The 19,537-nt window shown below is 39.2% G+C and overlaps 1 protein-coding gene across 4 annotated transcripts in view; it reads right to left on the bottom strand.

The window, feature by feature from the left end:
* Positions 1 to 2,181: 2,181 nt before the first annotated feature.
* ARHGEF28 (Rho guanine nucleotide exchange factor 28) overlaps positions 2,182 to 19,537 on the bottom strand; it is a 340,651-nt gene continuing 323,295 nt past the window's right edge. For 2 of the 4 annotated variants that reach the window (XM_040262702.1, XM_040262703.1), the window contains one exon: positions 3,180 to 3,343. In XM_040262702.1, coding sequence (XP_040118636.1) covers positions 3,180 to 3,343 — 164 coding nt within the window. Of the gene's footprint in view, positions 3,344 to 19,537 lie in introns of all 4 variants that reach the window. The other 2 variants (XM_040262701.1, XM_040262704.1) reach the window with 2 other exon arrangements.

The raw sequence follows: 19,537 nt of genomic DNA, 5'->3' as shown, positions 1-19,537 counted from the left end.
ATGTTAGATATGTCTTTTCTTTTGTACCTCTGGACTTTTGCTTGGGTTTCCCCTCCTTGCCTGGAATGTCTTTTCCTCACCCTGTAACTCTCTACTTAATACTTCAAGCCTCAGGCATCTTCTACTTTAGGAGAACTTCCTCCGTTCTACATGGACCATGCTAAGTCACTTCAGTCATGCCAGGACTCCGTGTGATCCTATGGACTGGAAGCCTGCCAGGTTCCTCTGTCCATGGGGATTCTCGAAGCAAGAATACCGGAGCAGGTTGCCATGCCCTCCTCCAGGGGATCTTCCCGACCCAGGGATCGAACCTGTGTCTCCTGCAGGTCCTGCTCTGCAGGCAAATTCTTTACCACTGTGCCACCAGGAAAGCCCCTTTCTAAATATTACTGGCCCCCAACATGCCCTTTCTCTGAGCTCCCATAGCAAGCTGTGTATCTCTTTTCATGTGTTTGTCTTCAACAACTTGCAGGCTTGTGCATCTTTGCCTGCTTCCTAACAGATTCTTTTAGTCTTTAGCAGACAGTCAATAAATGTTTATTGAGCAGGCTGAATGGAAGTTTAGAGATGCAAATAAGTTAAAAGCTAACCTTATGACGCCTTGGTCCACTCTTCCTACTGGAAATCTTCAGACTCCTGACCCTTCACTGTTTCTGGCTATGCAGGTACAATCTGCCTAAGGACTGACCAATTGTTAAAGGAGCCTGTGATATGATAATAATAGCCAGAATATGTTGTGATTATTATGCCCCAGGCTCTGTTATAAGCACATTGTATAATCATTTAATTCTCACAATTCCATGAGGTAATCATCCCAGTTTTTTTTTTTTTTTAATGAGGAAGCTTAAGACCTAGAGAGTTGAAGAGATAGGCCAAGGACACAGCCAGGAAATGGATTGTCGGACTCCAGAATTGATATTCCTCTCTCATTAAGACAGAGATGGCTGAAGCTTAATAATTTCAGTTTGATTTCCAGTGTGAACAGTGAGCCCTACCTAGGTCACAGAAAGGAATACCTAACTCCTTTTCATTTTTCTGTAATCCCATGATTTCACCTTGTTCACCTTCTTCATTTCATATTTTCCTATATATACCACCACCTCTGCAGGAAGTATTTTTAGTCTTTTCTGAATTGTGAGTGGGCTAGAAAGTGTTACAGAACTCCAACAATTATGCAATCCTGATGAAGTACAGAGAAGCCTGGACTGCAAATAAGATGCACATGAATTTATGAAGCTTGGAAGGGACAGGGCAGAAATGCTGCTTTCTTTCTACAACAAATCTTTAAAGGGATGAAGGTTTCCTTTAAGATCTTCAGTTGGTGGGAAACGTTCTTTGAGGGCAACTTATTTATGATGCTGAGAAACAGGGTGGTCTTCTCCTAAGATGAGTGAAACTGTATTGAAGTCACAGAGTGAATTCCACTGTGAACTGAGCTCATTACATAGTGAGGATAAAGTGGAAAGGAAAAACTTATCAAGAAAGCATTGAGAGGTAGATTCAGTTGACAAGTCATAATATTAAATTTAAAAATTACCAAGAGGAACCAATGAATAGAGAAATATCAAATGATGCCAAAGCTTTCCCTGTGTGACTACTCAAAGTCCCATAGTTTGCAGGGCTTGAAAATCAACTGAGCACATGTATTTTTAAAGAACTCCATGGGGATTTTGAACATCTTTACCTATTTTCACATATGGTTATTTCCATATTCTCTGTCAGGAAAAAAGGAAAGATATTAATAGTTATTGGAGCAAGGATTTAGACTGAAATATCTAAAAGATTTTTATTCAAAGACTAGGAAATTCTGGAATAGTCATTATTGGAGAGAGAGGGAAGATAGATTTTTTTCTCTCTAGATGTCTGAGGAATAGAAGATGCACCTTATCATTTAGAAGTTCATCTTGGAGATGAAGTGACTGATTAAAATTTTAATAAGACATATCTATCTGTGAAAATTAGTCTCTGAATGTAATATGATTGTGACTAAAATGGCCAGAAGCAGTATTGAATGTCTGGGTAAATTTAGTATTTCTCCTTTATTTTCATGTTTAATAAGGGGAGGTTGTATTTGAGTATGATGTGTGTATTTTACAATGGCTCTACACAATTTAAAAATTTCAAAGTGAAAGGCTGAGGTAAAATGTATTTATTGACACTGACCAAAATATATACAAATACTTCTGAAGAACAAACTGAAAACATTTCTTGGTTTATTTTCTCACAAAAGACTCCTATTACCCTGAAGGCAAGATGTGCCAATGTTCCTTTGTGGAAAAGCACATTCAGGCAGCAAGTTTCACCAAGAGGGCAGCTTTTGTCCTTGAATCACTGCAGGCCAGAGGTCCTTCCGGTGAGTGGTTGTCCTTGGTGCTTCCGGAGCTGGTGGAGACAGGGCCAGGTGACGGAAGCAAGGTCATTACTAAAGCCTCGCTTCAATAATAAAATTTCATTACTGAAGTTTTACATCAAACTGACTTGTTGGGGCTCTGCCTCTGGGCTGTGTTGAAAGAGGATGCTGAACTGTGACTTGAAAGACCACAAGCATTAGGACCTAGAAAGTGCATCTGAATAGGCTCCGGCCCAGGTCCTAAGTGTCCAGATTGTGTCCGCAACAGAGTGGCCAGCTGGTTAGGACAGGGGCCCAGAGAGGGACTCCTTGGTTGCATGGTGACTGTGACAACTCACCACTATGAGTGACCCCCTTGATGTCCCAAGACTAGCCAAGATAAGATTTTTCCTACATCTTTCTCTGCCTTTGAGGGCCCTGAGGCCATGCTCCCTAACCAGCTGCCATGATTGTGAGAATCTGCCCATTATATTACTCTTTCCATCCAAAGTGCTTCATCTCGATCTTAAAAGGCATTCCAAAAACCAGATGACCCAGTAGAGAACACTCTGAGGGATTCTACTCTAGGGTTCCAATAACTTTGAAATTTTTCCTGCTTATCTAAAGTCAATTTCTCCTCCAGAAATCTGAAATTCGGTATGATAAGTTAATGATGATACAGTTGTTTCAATAATTTAATTATTAGACTCATGCCCCTCAAATAAACCTGCACAAAATATTAAACATTACTCCTAAAGTACTTGGACAGTCACACACGTCAAGAAAGGAAAAAAAAAAAATCTCCCCAAAATGCCAGTATGTTGTCTCATTTGGAAAAATAACAACACAATTAGAGGTAAACAATATTTTCTTCTGCTCCACTTCCAGTTTCTCCGTCTTGTCTGGTCACTCTCTGTAGATTTAGCTTTTCTTCTGCTATAAACGTCTGCAGCTGAGGGCCATGTGGATCTGAGTCATGGAGGAGTGGGTATGCAGTCTGAGAGATGTTCAAATCTGCAACAGACAGACAGCACAGGTCACAGGAGAGTCAGGTTGAGACCCACAAGGTAGGTGACATTATGAATCAGAGACAGAGCCCCCAAAGGCTGGGCAATACCATGCCCACAGAGCCAGCCATGGAGAGAATGGCAGAGTTCCATGAGAAAGGAATAAAACAGATATCTAGTGATTTAATCATTAAAATCTTTGGTTGGGTGTACATATGTCTCCCGAGGCTAAAAAAACCTTTACAAAATACTCCCAGTAAAATGTGAAACAAATAAAGACTTGTCACCATTTGCAAGCTGATCAAACACCACACCTGCTAAGAAAGGGTTCCCAGGTATTTTTGAAAATGAGTTCAATATCCTAGAAATAAAGTATCTACTCTGGCTATGTGTAATAAGCCATATTTGCCTCTGTAAGGACCTTCCCTTAGAGTATCTCAAAGTCAAGAACTGACTGGAAGACTCAAATAATGTACCTGGGATTTTCCTGATGTAGGGTGAGAGGCAGGGAGAAAGGGCATGAAGGATGGAGACCCTGCAGCCTCACCAGTATGCAAATCTGTTAACACCCCACGAATCACTTAGCAAGAGTAGCCAGGTTCCTGGGGAAAATTCTTTCAATATCAACTCTGACTGGGTTTGTTATTTTTCTGGTTACCTAGCAACAGCAGGGCATAATCTATTTTCCCCTTTTCTGATTAAACTCTCTCATACATGGTTTAAAGGGAAGGCAAAGCGGGGGACAGTGGGGGAGTGATTTGAAAAAAATGAAAGCATAACCCTTGCTACAAACCATGTTCTGTGGATTGCATCACTGACCACCCTCCCCGAAGCTTGACTATGTGGCAAAATTACAAATAACTAGTTTCAAGAGGAGCAAAAAGCAGAGTATATATGGAAACCCAAGTGGGGAAAATGCAGAGCCCTGAGGCCCACCTGTTCTTTTTTCAGCCACTAACAAGAGGTCATTATAATCCTTACCACATTTTATTGAAAGCCTCTATTATTTACATGGATACACATAACTGCCACTATTCTGATGACAAAAATGCTTGTAATTTTTACCCTCCTGACAAGGATCTTTGGTTATTAGAGAAAGCAGGAAGCAAGGCCTGGCTGGAATGAAGAGCTAAATGTCCTCACAAGGCTCCATCTTCAGGGAGGCGGCTTCCTTTGCTACACCTCCTTTTCTCACTTATAACAGGAGGCAGAGCCAACGGAGAGGGGAAGCCAGGGCCACAGGAAGTAGACACAGGTCACCTGGAGGAGCTGACCTTTGCCTCCAGGCCAGCTGAGGAGGATCCTGGGGGGAGGCAGAAGGAGAAGAAGGGAAGGAGGAGGGAAGAGAGGAGGAGGGAAGGAGGGGCAGGGAGGGGTTGGAGAAAGGAGGGGAGACTGCACTCCACAGCTCTGCCCAAATGTTCAGGCCATTCCTGACTCTAGGTATCAATGGGACACAAAGAAAACGATCCATTTACATTCAGGTGACTCGATGCTTCTGACCTTGATTCCAAATCCTGTACCTCAAATACAGGGTATTCACTCACTACTTAAAACATAACTACCAAAAATACCTCTAAATCCACCCTGTGTACAGGGCCTTCTCCAGGTAGGGGAGCTGTTCCAGGCTGTTTACAGTCATCATCCCCTTAAGCCTCCAAATGTCATCACCCACGATTTACAGATTGGGAAGCTGAGGCTCAGACTAGTTAACTTCTTGCCCACCATGTGGCTAGAGGAAGTAATCCAGACTGGAACCCAGAGGTCCACTGCCACATGTTCATCTGCTCAAGATTCTCACGGTCCCCATCCCTCATTGTGCTGGAAATGACGTGACAATCTTTGCTGAATTAAGACACCCTGCATGTTTAATGTGTAATCTCCCGAAGGACCATATTTTGAAGAGTCACTTACAAAAAAAAAAGAAAGAAAGAAAGAAAAACACATTCTGAGCTCCTCAAAACTGACATATTAATTATTATAAAATTAGGGACCTCTCTCATTTAATCAAGTAAACCCCAGGCAATGAGTTCACTATCAGGGCAATATAAATCAACCTAGAATGTTCTTCCTCCTATGCCTGTCTGAGGTCATCACACATTTTCACAATGTCAGCTCCTGGTCCCAGCCCTTAAAACCATTTCACCTCTAAAAATAAATATTCCAGTTAAACTTCTGATGTTGACTGCAAGGAGATCCAACCAGTCCATTCTGAAGGAGATCAGCCTTGGGATTTCTTTGGAAGGAATGATGCTAAAGCTGAAACTCCAGTACTTTGGCCACCTCATGCGAAGAGTTGACTCATTGGAAAAGACTCTGATGCTGGGAGGGATTAGGGGCAGGAGGAGAAGGGGAGGAGAGAGGATGAGATGGCTGCATGGCATCACGGACTCGATGGACATGAGTCTGAGTGAACTCTGGGAGTTGATGATGGACAGGGAGGCCTGGTGTGCTGTGATTCATGGGGTTGCAAAGAGTTGGACACAACTGAGTGACTGAACTGAACTGTTGTACATTATATACAACCTAGAAAACAAAAACACACCTCAAAACTTGCACCTAGCAGATACTGACAGATTGGAGAACAGTTCACTTAGGCCACAAACCACAACACTGTCTCCTGGCCCACAGAAGGTGCAGCCAGGGCACAAGAGGCACTACATGGAGGATGAACCATCATCCATTGAACAAGGCAGCTGGGAAGTGACGGCTAACAAGTGTGACACGGCGGGCACAACGGAAGCCCTTGATCCATATACGTTTCCCTCTCAGGTACGGAACATGCAGCAAAGAATCCAAAATACTGGTGAGTCTAGGTATCTGGGAAGTCCCCGTCATGGTTTCAAGAGAAGACTTGTTCAAAAAGAGCCAAAGAACCAAATACATATCAGAAAGAATTCTTTTATCTTAAATTGTAGGCTCCAGTTCAGGAAGACAGAGAACAAAGAATAAACATGGGTGGTGGGAGGGAGATTTCTTCATTTGTGTGTGAGTAAAGGGGGTATGGAGATATTTTTCATCAGAACTTTTTCAAGTAAGAATAAAAATACAGGAAAAGACATCTTCTGGACCCTAAAGTGAATGAATGGCCCACGTTGAAATCCCAGATGTATTAAGGTTATGCTGTATATCACTTGGAGGGGAACTCAATTTCCTTCTTCATGTTCCTTCTTGGTTTCTACCTGAACTATTTAGGCAAGGTCAGACACTCTGTCTTTGAAATTAGAAACCGCACCATGATTTCTGATTTTATTACTCCATTTCAACCCTGAAAGAATCCTAGCCCAGCAATTGTATATTTCTCAAGGTCAGCCACCTTTTTCCACACGTTCCACCCTAGAGAGTATGATCACCATACAGAACCCTAAACTGAAAAAACATTTGTTAAAGTAAAACCACTCTGATTCAGAAAGCAGGATTCTTGGGGAGTAGAATTAACCATCCAGTTTTATTTGTGATCAAAATGCCTGTAAATTACTGGAAATAGAAATAAACACTTCATTTTTTTAAATAAGCAGAGAAATATTAATACAATCATAATTTAGACAACTAAAAACCAAATGCTATTATGATGAAATAAAACGTCAAACTCTAAAGAACATTTTCATCTATGCAACTGTCTCTCTTCGATGACATAAAAGAAATAATTTGATCCTTATCATACCTTTGGAAACTCAACAGAGTGAACATTCAGTCAGTTCAGTTCAGTCACTCAGTCATGTATAACTCTTTGCAACCCCATGGGTTGCAGCATGCCAGGCCTCCCTGTCCATCACCAACTCCTGGAGTTTACCCAAACTCATGTCCATTGAGTTGGTGATATCCAACCATCTCATCCTCTGTTGTCCCCTTCTCCTCCTGCTTTCAATCTTGCCCAGCATCAGGGTCTCTTCTAAGGAGTCAGTTCTTCGCATTAGGTGGCCAAAGTACTGGAGTTTCAGCTTCAACATCAGTCCTTCCAATGACTATTCAGGACTGATTTTCTTTAGGATGGACTGGCTATATCTCCTTGCAGTCCAAGGGTCTCTCAAGAGTCTTCTACAACACCACAATTCAAAAGCATCAATTCTTCAGCACTCAGCTTTCTTTATAGTCCAACTCTCACATCCATACATGACCACCGGAAAAACCATACCTTTGACTAGACGGACCTTTGTTGGCAAAGTAATGTCTCTGCTTTTTAATATGCTAAGTTGGTCATAGCTTTTCTTCCAAAGAGCAAGTATCTTTTAATTTCATGGCTGCAGTCACCATCTGCAGTGACTTTGGAGCCCCCAAAAATAAAGTCTGTTTCCGCTGTTTGCCCATCTATTTGCCATGAAGTGATGGGACCGGATGCCATGATCTTAGTTTTCTTAATGCTGAGTTTTAAGCCAACTTTTTCACTCTCCTCTTTCACTTTCAACAAGAGGCTCTTTAGTTCTTCGCTTTCTTCCATAAGGGTGGTGTCATCTGTGTATCTGAGGTTACTGATATTTCTCCCGGCAATCTTGATTCCAGGTTGTGCTTCATCCAGCCCAGCATTTTGCATGATGTATTCTGCATATAAGTTAAATAAGCAGAGTGACAATATACAGCCTTGACATACTCCTTTCCCAATTTGAAACCAGTTCTAACTGTTGCTTCTTGACCTGCCTACAGATTTCTCAAGAGGCAGGCAAGGTGGTCTGGTATTCCCATCTCTTTCAGAATTTTCCATAGTTTGTGGTGATCCACACAAAGGCTTTGGTGCAGTCAATAAAGCAGAAGTAGACGTTTTTCTGGAACTCTCTTGCTTTCTTGATGATCCAACTGATGTTGGCAATTTGATATCTGGTTCTTCTGCCTTTTCTAAATCCAGCTTGAACATCTGGAAGTTCACAGTTCACATATTGCTGAAGCCTGGCTTGGAGAATTTTAAGCATTACTTTGCTAGCATGTGAGATGAGTGTTATTGTGCAGTACTTTGAACATTCTTTGGCATTGCCTTTCTTTGGGTTTGGAATGAAAACTGACCTTTTCCAGTCCTGTGGCCACTGCTGAGTTTTCCAAACAATGAATGAACATTATTAACCTTAAAATAAGAACAAATAAGCTGAAACACATCAAAGCCTAGCTAAACCAAGTGAAGGAGTACCATCTTGGTATATGGGCTTCCCTGGTAGATCAGCTGGTAAAGAATCTGCCTGTAATGAAGGATACCTGGGTTTGATCCCTGGGTTGGGAAGATCCCCTGGAGGAGGGCATGGCAATCCACTCCAGTATTCTTGCCTGGAGAATCCCTGTGGACAGAGGAGCCTGGTGGGCTACAGTCCATGGGGTTAGAAAGAGTCTAAGCACAACGAAACTAAGCACACATATGGTTTTTTCCTATTTCGCTGAAATTTTCTTCATAGCCTAAAACTTCATCCTTCACAAGAAATTTCCTTAGACTTCTTGTAGGGTCTATGTCAGTCTTCTCATGAAGTTTCTAAAAATTATAAATGCCCACATTTTGGCAGGTGCTATCCCCTTTGTCTTATGGGTGGGAAGCAGAAAATGCCCAGGCCATGGGGCTGCAAGATGCACTGATACTCAGAGACAGTTCTTCAAACCCCCGCCCCCCATTTTTAGCCCTTTGTTGCAACCTGTTGGTTGACATTTGAAGTAATCATTTTCACTCTGCTCACCTGCTATTGGAATTTCAAACTATTAAGGAAGAGAACATGGGATCTGGGATGACATACAACCTTAGGAACCAGCTCCTGAAAAGCTGACACAAGCCGGAAGGAAAATCAGCCTCCCCTCCAACAGTCCCTCATTATCATTATTCTGTTGAGCCCATAAGATAATCAGTTATTTTCAAGAGCAGACAGTAATGTCAAGGTGTAAAATGCAACCATGTCTCACACTGGAAATGAATGAAGTGCTTCCCAAGCTGAGACATGATCTTTTACAGCACAAGGTAAAATGTAACCTTGGGCAAGTCACTTCTGCTCTCTGGACTTCAGTTCATGAAGGACGGAACCAAAATCATTCAGGCCTCTTAAACTTCTTATATTGTGGGAGAATTTTTTCATCTGTGTTTTGGCTCAGTAATGCACCAAATACTATTCTAGAATTGCAACAAATGGATGCATTTCTCAACTGCTTTTTGCTCAAGGAATACAAATTTATTACCTTAAGTTGCATTTAAAAGAATGTTTTTAGGGTAATTTCCAGACCTATGTCCCATCCTTCTACTTTTAATCTTCCTAACAACATGTATTTGAATTGAGTACAAATAGCCCTCAGAGTACAGTATTTGGAAAGCTACCTAATAAGTGGAAGATAAGGTCCACGGTCAAATTCTACACTTGATCTTCCCTTCTATGAACAGCAAACCTAAGAGTAATTCGTCATAAAGAACAGAGTTGTCTATTGTTTTAAAATATTTAATGCAAGTAGTCTTTGCCTTTTTCTGGATTTTCTGAACAGAAGAGCATTTTAAATCCTGATAATTTTCAAAGACAAGTTTTGTTTCAACTTAAAAGCACCAGTATAACTTCCGTCATAAACATTAACTCTCTAGGTCTGAATTTGGCTCCCCATTACCTGTCAGCCAGGCAGCCAGCAGCCCAGTGCTACAAAAGCATATTGAATCAATATTGGGATCATTGGTGATGCCATGTCAGCTTTCTCATGTCTTATCCCATTCCATTCTCCAACAAGACTCACAAAACAGAGTTTCATGTCCTCTGGGTCTTGGCTCCATTCTTATTTTAATGAAGTGTTTTGAATTATACTCCTTATTACTGTATCCCTTGTGTGTGTTCCTAAAATCAAAATTCACACTTTCCTAGAATAACACCACTTCAAAAAGAATTGTGATTCATGTTTCAAGTCTGTTCCAATAATAAGCTGTATTCCCCATTTAATGATCGATTCATGCTTATACTGCAAAACATTTAAAAAATTGTTTCCTGATGGCATTACTGGCAATTACTATTTTTTTCTCATGAGCACTAATGCACAGCATTTTCCTTCTAATGGAAAACACTTATTGTACAAAACTCAAGGTGTCCTCAGAGTCGAAGAAAATCGGTCTCTCTCACTAATTGTGCTCAACTGCATTTCCCATAGTGAGCCACAAACAACATGTAGGCATGTGGCATAAAAACCAATCTGGAACTGATATCTGAAGGCAAAGACCCAATAAGTACTATGATTCCTTTTATTGCTCCTATACCAATACTGCACCTGAAATAAAATAACTGAAGTGTGCTCTGGGAGGGGAGTGTGTGCACATGAATGCGTGTGGTGTATATGTGTAAAGTTGTAATCTAAGAAAGCAAACTGAAAAAGTTTTAAGTTGTGACCGTTAGAGTTGGGTTTTATTTTCTTACCAGTAATTAACATATTAGGAACTATCTAAGTTGGTTATGTAGATAACACTAACAAGAAGCACAGCAACTGAAGCAATCAATGTAATGAAGATAAAACCGTATTAACACAAGATGTGTTATGGTATGTCAGTTCTCTGTGTGAACTTTGGTTTGCTCTTAGCCTAGAAGGGTGCCCATGTTACCGAGTCATGACCTCAACATCAGAAAGCCTCACAGGAGGATGGGACAAGCGCCTCCACCTTCCCCTCTTCTTTGAGATGCATCTCAAGGTGGGTTTCTCAAATCGGGATACTAATAGGTATTACTGATAAAAGAATATAGTGATCAAGCAAGTTGATGAAACTCTGGGTTGATCAAGTTTCTTTACTGACAGATTCCTCAGAACTTCAATAGGCTCACCTGTATTATAAATTCCTAAGAGGGAGAAACTGTATGTGGCAGGCCCCGAACTCAGGGAGATTTTTCTCACAGTGTACTTCACAGTGCTGTGTTCTGCATAGTACAGTTGGGGGAATAGTGTACTAGAGAGTAATAAGTCTATTATAGACCAGAAAGGAAAAGACAATAAATGTCCAACATGCCAAGATAAATCAGGGGTGGGAAGCTGGAAATAGGTGAGATTTTCCAAATTCAGAAACTCTGAACCCTGTACATAATGTCTGTTTGAGGACTCAATCATCATCAACAGTTCCTAAAAGCATTTGGAAAAGAGCTGATGGAGAATGTTTTAATGGATGGATCAAGCTGGCAGCACCTGAACCCATGAATCAATCTTAATCAGAAAAACAGATATAGCAAGCCTCCTGATAGGATGCAAGAGGAAATATTCAACATATACAATATAGGAAGTAGACAACTCCATCTATGAAGATATTTTTCATGTCAAAAAATAAAGATTGTATCTAGTCAAGTATCCAATATCTATTTCCAACTACCAGTTTACATACAGGAAATACAGGGACAGAAGATTATGTTAAGTGACACCACAGGGATGCAGTCAGCAAAACCCAGAACACAGCAAGTTCTTCAGAAAATACCACTTTTTCAGAAAAAAGTCTTTTCAGCAAATAAATAACCCAGTCTTTTCAATAAATTGTAAGATTTTTTTTTTTAAGGTGAGGGAACTTTAGATTAAAAGAGACTTGAAAGATATACAAACCAGATGCAATATATGCAACTATTTGGATCCCAATTCAAACAAAGGGAAAAAATTGAGACAATCAGAGAAATTCAAGTATTCAGAGTATGATTTTAGGTAAAAAATGTTAAAATTTTTAAGGTGTAATAATGATACTGCAGTGACACTTAAAAGGAGAAAGAGTATATATCTTCTGGAGAAAGATACTGAAGTATTTTTAGATGAAATGATAGGAAGTCCTGGATTTGCTTAAGATAACCTAATATGAGAGGACAGAGAAAAGGTCATCAATGAACCAGACTGGCTGTCGGTAATTATTAATTCATTAAGTGATTCTCTCTACTTTTGTATTTGTTTCATGATCAATTTTTTTAAAGTCCATAGTCTTTCAAGAAAATGTTAGTTGCTCACTCATGTCTGAGTCTTTGCCACCACATGGACTATAGCCCACCAGGCTCCTCTATCCATGGATTTATCTAGGCAAGAATATTGGAGTGGGTAGCCATTCCCTTCTCCAGGGGATCTTCCCAACTCAGCCATCAAACCTGGGTCTCCTGTATTGCAGGCAGATTCTTTACTGGCTAACCCACCAGGGAAGCCCATATACTTGGATTATAAAGGGGTCTCTGTTATTCTAATAGCATAGCTTCATATATCTGATATAAACAGAATACTATGGCAATAAATAAGATGCCTCTTTTGGATGTGAAATATGTCTAGATCAATTTTATTACAACTGTATGACAAGTCATTGGCAAGTGCTGTGTAGGGGTTTATATCTATTTAGAAAGATAAACAATTTCTATGTACATGTTCCATAAAATAGATGAGGTTCATTTAACAGCTCCCTATAAAAAATAATACAGATTCGGATATGGTCTTTACTCCTGTCTAGAAAATCTAACATCTCCTAGTGAAATATAATTCAGAAAAGATTTCATTTTATTTCCTTGGTCCATTTGTCCATGGCAATAATTGATAAGGTTCATTTGGAATTTGGATTCCTATTCTTTAGCCTTCTAAAAATTAAAAAGCTTAATTTAAAAAAAATTTTAATTTAAGAGTTAAAAATTTAAAAGCAATATTTTTTAAGAAATAGGAACTAAAAGTTGTACATCTAGTCCAACAATATCAAAGTTAATTTCAGTTCCTAATGATAGTAGATGTCAATATATATTGTCAAATGAATTAATGAATTAGTGAATACCTTATTCAAAAATTTTGTCTAATTAGATTTGTGGGAATCACCGATTTGGAATTCTTATATTTAGAAAATACCTTACAATTTCATTTATTCTAATCCTCATCTTCTCAGTAGGAATCAAGTTGAAAATGGAATCATGATAGAACTGCATAATAGAACTTCTCTCTTTAAGCCACTAACATTATTTGACTTTGAGTCAAACATTCAATGCAATTCAAAACTTCACACCAATCCAAAATGGTAGGTATGCTATGGAATATGGAAAAGAGAGCCTAAAACAGAGGCAAACCTAACTTGAAAACAAAACACAACTCAGTAACACAAGAAGCTGAATGCAAGAAAGCATCCAAACACCACAATAAACAATCTTTAAAAATGTATTTTAAAAATATTTCAGCCACCAAGTAAGTTTCCATAAAATAGGAACTATAACAGAACAAGAAAAAACTCCTAGAAATTAAAAATTTGCTAGCTGATTTTTTTTTAATCAATGAAATATTAGGAGGTTAAGGGCAAGAAACTGTCCCAGGAAGTAGAACAAGAACATGAAGAAATGGAAATGAATGGAAAAAAACAAAACAGAAAAATCAGAGGCTCTAAGAGATTTAATTTATAACCAGAAAGAGTTCCAGTAAGATAAATCTGAAGACTAACCCAGTTTTTTAAGGAAGAAAATGTCACAGATTCAAAGGAAATAACAGTATATTTCTCGACTGAAAGAACCTAATGAGTAACTAGTAAAAATGATTTTAATAAAAGACTATGGCATATTATAAAATTCATCCAGGAATGAATAAAGTGATCATTCTAGAGACTCCCAAAGCACAAGCGGGTTATAAATAAAGGATTAGGAATCAGAAAGGCATTAGACTTTTCAACAGCAATGATGAGAAGTAGAAAAATCAAATCCTTCAGAATTCTGAAGGAAAATGATTTTGATCTAGAATTCTAAGCCCAGATATATTATAAAAACCAAGTGTAAAAGTAGCAAATATAAATAAATGAAATGAAAGATACATTTTATGCTTTTATTTAGTTGGTTCATTTCATGTGATGGTAAGTGAATTATCACTTAGTAACAGATATCAGCAAAAGAATAGGAATTTACCATTAAGACAAGAGTGAAACCGAAACTACAATGAAAAAAAAGACATTTCAACTAATGTGGAAACAATCTGTTTTCATTATTTAATCTTTTCTAAGAAAGACTTAGAAATATGCTCCATCAAATAAAGGTGTGTCTTAATATGCATTATTTAATCTTTTCTAAGAAAGACTTAGAAATATGCTCCATCAAATAAAGGTGTGTCTTAATATGCATTATTTAATCTTTTCTAAGAAAGACTTAGAAATATGCTCCATCAAATAAAGGTGTGTCATAATATGCCATAAAAGAGAGAGGATGGGAATGAGAGCAATAGAATCCAACAGAGGAGAGAGGTGAAGAGATGTCCCAAGTGACAACTATCAATACACTCCTGGCTGGGAGGGCAACTGGGTTTATTAGAATGAGAGGACAGAGGATTCTGGAAGGGGAATTTGCAGGAGGGACGATGAAGCTGACAGATTTTGGAATGTGTTGAATGTGTTTAAAATAATACTGATGGGTTATTGAGAGAAGTATAGGAACCCTGGAGGTAGAAAAAAAAGTGAGCAAATGAAAAAATAAGACAGATGGTGAAAGTATCAGTAGGGTAGAACAGTCAACAATATTATTTTTGGTAGCTTCTGCTCATACAGGTGATTTTTCTCCATCTGATAAAGCTCACATCTCACAAATGTCCTTTTCCAATCTTAAGTGTCCAGATTTAACTATATTTATGATTTCTCTGAAAACTACTTCTTAAAGAACCAAATACACTGAGTCTATTCAAAAAGAATTAATGTGTCTATATAATTAAGATTGGGGTCTTTTGAAATTCCAATACCTGTTGTTGGAAAAAAACTTTATGATCAGGCATTCAGAGAGGCAGAAACATAAATATAAAAAAGGTGCTAAGTTTCACTGGTAATGAGGGAAGTAGAAATTGAAAGAAAGGGGTTGCAGGCACGCCTAAGTTGCTTGAGTTATGTCCAACTCTTTGCAACCCTACAGACCCGTAGCCCACCAGGCTCCTCTGTCCATGAGATTCTCCAGGCAAGAATACTGGAGTGGGTTGCCATGCCCTCCTCCAGGGGATCTTCCTGACCCAGGGATCGAACCCCTGTCTCCTGTATTGCAAATAGATTCTTACCGCTGATCCAATGGAAAAGCCGAGAAAACCATGAGATAAGGAATTTCTGTTGTTTTAAGTCACCAGTTTATACATATGGAGAAGCTCTATACAGTCAGCAAAAACAAGACTGGGAACTGACTGTGGCTCAGATCGTGAACTCCTTATTGCCAAATTCAGACTTAAATTGAAGAAAGTAGCAAAAACCACTAGACCATTCAGGTATGACCTAAATCAAATCCCTTACGATTATACAGTGGAAGTGAGAAATAGATTCAAGGGATTAGATCTGATAGACAGAGTGCCTGAAGAACTATGGACAAAAGTTCATGACATGGTACAGGAGACAGGGATCAAGACCATCCACATGGAAAAGAAATGCAAAAGAGCAAAATGGCTGTCTGAGGAGGCCTTACAAATAGCTGTGAAAAGAAGAGAAGCGAAAAGCAAAGGAGAAAAGGGAAGATATACCCATTTGAATGCATACTTCCAAAAAATAGCAAGGAGAGATAAGAAAGACTTCCTCAGTGATCAGTGCAAAGAAATAGAAGAAAAGAACAGAATGGGAAAGACGAGAGATCTCTTCAAGAAAATTAGAGATACCAAGGGAACATTTCATACAAAGATGGGCTCAATAAAGGACAGAAATGGTATGGACCTAACAAAAGCAAAAGATATTAAGAAGAGGTGGCAACAATACACAGACAAACTATATAAAAAAGATCTTTACCACCCAGATAATCACGATGGTATGATCACTCACCTAGAGCCAGACATCCTGGAATGTGAAGTCAAGTGGGCCTTAGGAAGCATCACTATGAGCAAAGCTAGTGGAGGTGATGGAATTCCAGTTGAGCTATTTTAAATCCTAAAAGATGATGCTTTGAAAGTATTGCACTCGTTATGCCAGCAAATTTGGAAAACTCAACAGTGGCCACAGAGCTGGAAAAGGTCAGTTTTCATTCCAATCCCAAAGAAAGCCAATGCCAAAGAATGCTCAAACTACTGCACAATTGCACTCATCTCACACGCTAGTAAAGTAATGCTCAAAATTCTCCAAGCCAGGCTTCAACAGTACGTTAACTGTGAACTTCCAGATGTTCAAGCTGATTTTAGAAAAGGCAGAGGAACCAGAGATCAGATTGCCAACATCCGCTGGATCATGGAAAAAGCAAGACAGTTCCATAAAAACATCTACTTCTGCTTTATTGACTATTACAAAGCCTTTGACTGTGTGGATCACCACAAACTGTGGAAAATTCTGAAAGAGATGGGAATATCAGACCACCTTCCCTGCCTCTTGAGAAATCTGTAGGCAGGTCAGGAAGCAAAGGTTAGAACTGGACATGGAACAACAGACTGGAAAAGGAGTACGTCAAGGCTGTATAACATCACCCTGCTTATTTAACTTATATGCAAAGTACATCATGAGAAACACTGGGCTGGATGAAGCACAAGCTGGAATCAAGATTGCCAAGAGAAATGTCCATAACTTCAGATATGCAGATGACACCACCCTTACGGCAGAAAGCGAAGAAGAACTGAAGAGCCACTTGATGAAAGTGAAAGAGGAGAGTGAAAAAGTTGGCTTAAAGCTCAACATTCAGAAAACTAAGATCACGTCATCTGGTCCCATCACTTCATGGGAAATAGATGGGGAAACAGTGGAAACAATGGCTGACTTTATTTTGGGGGGCTCCAAATCACTGCAGATGGTAATTGTAGCCATGAAATTATAAGACACTTACTCCTTGGAAGAAAAGTTATGACCAACCTAGACAACATATTAAAAAGCAGAGACATTACTTTGCCAACAAAGGTCCATCTAGACAAGGCTATGGTTTTTCCAGTAGTCATGTATGGATGTGAGATTTGGACTATAAAGAAAGCTGAGTGCCAAAGAATTGATGCTTTTGAACTGTGGTGTTAGAGAAGACTCTTGAGAGTCCCTTGAACTGCAAGGAGATCCAACCAGTCCATCCTAAAGGAAATCAGTCCTGAATATTCATTGGAAGGACTGATGCTGAAGCTGAAACTCCAATCCTTTGGCCACCTGATGCGAAGAACTGACTCATTTGAAAAGACCCTGATGCTGGGAAAGATTGAAAGTGGGAGGAGAAGGGATGATAGAGGATGAGATGGATGGCATCACCAACTTAATGGACATGAGTTTGAGTAAATGCCAGGAGTTGGTGATAGACAGGGAGGCCTGGCGTGCTATAGTCTGTGGGGTTGCAAAGAGTCAGGCACAACTGAGAGACTGAACTGAAGTTTATGATAATCCATTTCAGCAGACCTAGAAAATACTAAGACACTCCAAATCATACTTTGTGAACCTCTGATCAAAATTACCAGCTTCCTGGGTGGCTCAGCAGTAAAGAATCCCCCTGCAATGCAGGAACCGCAGGAGATGCGGTTTGACCCCTAGGTCAGGAAGATCCCCTGGAGGAGGGCACACCAACTTTCTAGTATTCTTTCAACCTACTTCTCCTGGGTCTCCTGCATTGGCAGGCAGGTTACCATTTACCACCAGCGCTACCTGGGAAACCCAAGAAAGGGGATGCCTATGCTATACCCATGATATCAGGCAATATTTAGAAACCTAACAATACTGTGCGTTGGGGAAAATCTGGAGAAACTGGACCTCTCGTATTTTGCTGCTGAGAGTGATACTAATACAATTTTAGAGAGAAATCAGCAACACCCAGCAAAATCAAAGACATCCCTGCCACTTACAGGTGTTCATAATCTACATAAACTCTCTCATGTGCACAAGGAGACATGCGTATAAGGATGTTTACTGACAATCACTTGTAATTTAGAAAAACTGGAAATATCCTAATGGCTCATTAGGTGGGTAATGAATAGGGCTTCCCAGAAGGTCCTCTGGAGTAGGAAATGGCAACCCACTCCAGTATTCTAGCCTGGAAAACTCCATGGACAGAGGAGCCTGGTGGACTTCAGTCCATGGGGTAGCAGAGTCGGATACAACTGAGCAACTGAGCACAAAAGCACAGGGTAATGAATATGTGGGTGTTTATCCACATAATGGGATAGCATACAACATTTTAAAATTAACCCTTTGTGCTACCTGTATGAAGAGGCACTGAGTGAAAAAAAGTAAATTGTAAATAGACATACACACACATATACATGAGGGGAGAGGGTAAAGATGGAGAATAGGCTCTTTTTATACCATCACTACATATATATGTATCCATAAACAAGATATACATTTTTGTTTTCTAAGCTGAAACTCCAATACTTTGGCCACCTGATGCGAAAAGCTGACTCATTTGAAAAGACCCTGATGCTGGGAAAGATTGAGGGCAGGAGGGCAAGGGGATGACAGAGGATGAGATGGTTGGATGGCATCACTGACTCAATGGACATGGGTTTGGGTGAACTCCGGGAGTTGGTGATGGACAGGAAGGCCTGGTGTGTTGCAGTTCATGGGGTCGCAAAGAGTCAGAGATGACTGAGAGACTGAACTGAACATATATATGTATCCATGTAAAATAAACAATATATCATATTTTTGTTTTGTTAAAACAAAATAAAAATACGTTTATGAATATATATATGCAATAAATATAATTTTTTGTTTTATTTTAACAAGAATATGACATGTTTATGGATACCTACATACATAATAAACAATATATTTTTTGTTAAAACAAAGGATATATATTTATGGATACATATACATGTTTCTGACATAAAAACATACTGTGTAAATGATATACACCAATTGCAGGATACTGGTCAATGCTGAAGAGAAAAAAAAAAAAGATAAGGGATTTCATATCTAACATTTCTTTCAAAAATGGGGGGCAGGGCAAAGAGATGTCTGAAGCAAATATAGTATAAGGTTAACATTTGTTAAATCCATGCCTGATACATATTTTCTATACTTTAAGTTTGAAGTTTTCAAAATTAAAACTTTTAGGTTAAAAAGTGCATTAAAATACACAGCAAACAATTGCAACACACAGTCTTTATTTGCATACTGAGTCCAAAAAACAAGCAGGAAAAAGGACACACGCACTACATTTATAAAACAACTGGAAATTTAAACAGACTGTATGTTGATATTATGGAATTTTGGATAATTTTTCCCAGGTGTGATAACAGTTTAAAAAAAGAGAGCCTTATCTTTTAGAAATATATATTGAAATGTTATATATCAGTAAATGTTTACAGATGATGTTTAGAATTTGCTTCAAAATATTACAAGGTGTGTGTGGTTGGAGGGTGGGGTTGGTGGGCAGGAATCTAGATAAAACACAACTGGCCCATATGT

The sequence above is a fragment of the Oryx dammah genome, unplaced genomic scaffold, assembly GCF_014754425.2.
Source record: "Oryx dammah isolate SB20612 unplaced genomic scaffold, SCBI_Odam_1.1 HiC_scaffold_20, whole genome shotgun sequence".
Classification (NCBI taxonomy): domain Eukaryota; kingdom Metazoa; phylum Chordata; class Mammalia; order Artiodactyla; family Bovidae; genus Oryx; species Oryx dammah.
This window is presented reverse-complemented; position numbering and strand designations above follow the sequence as displayed.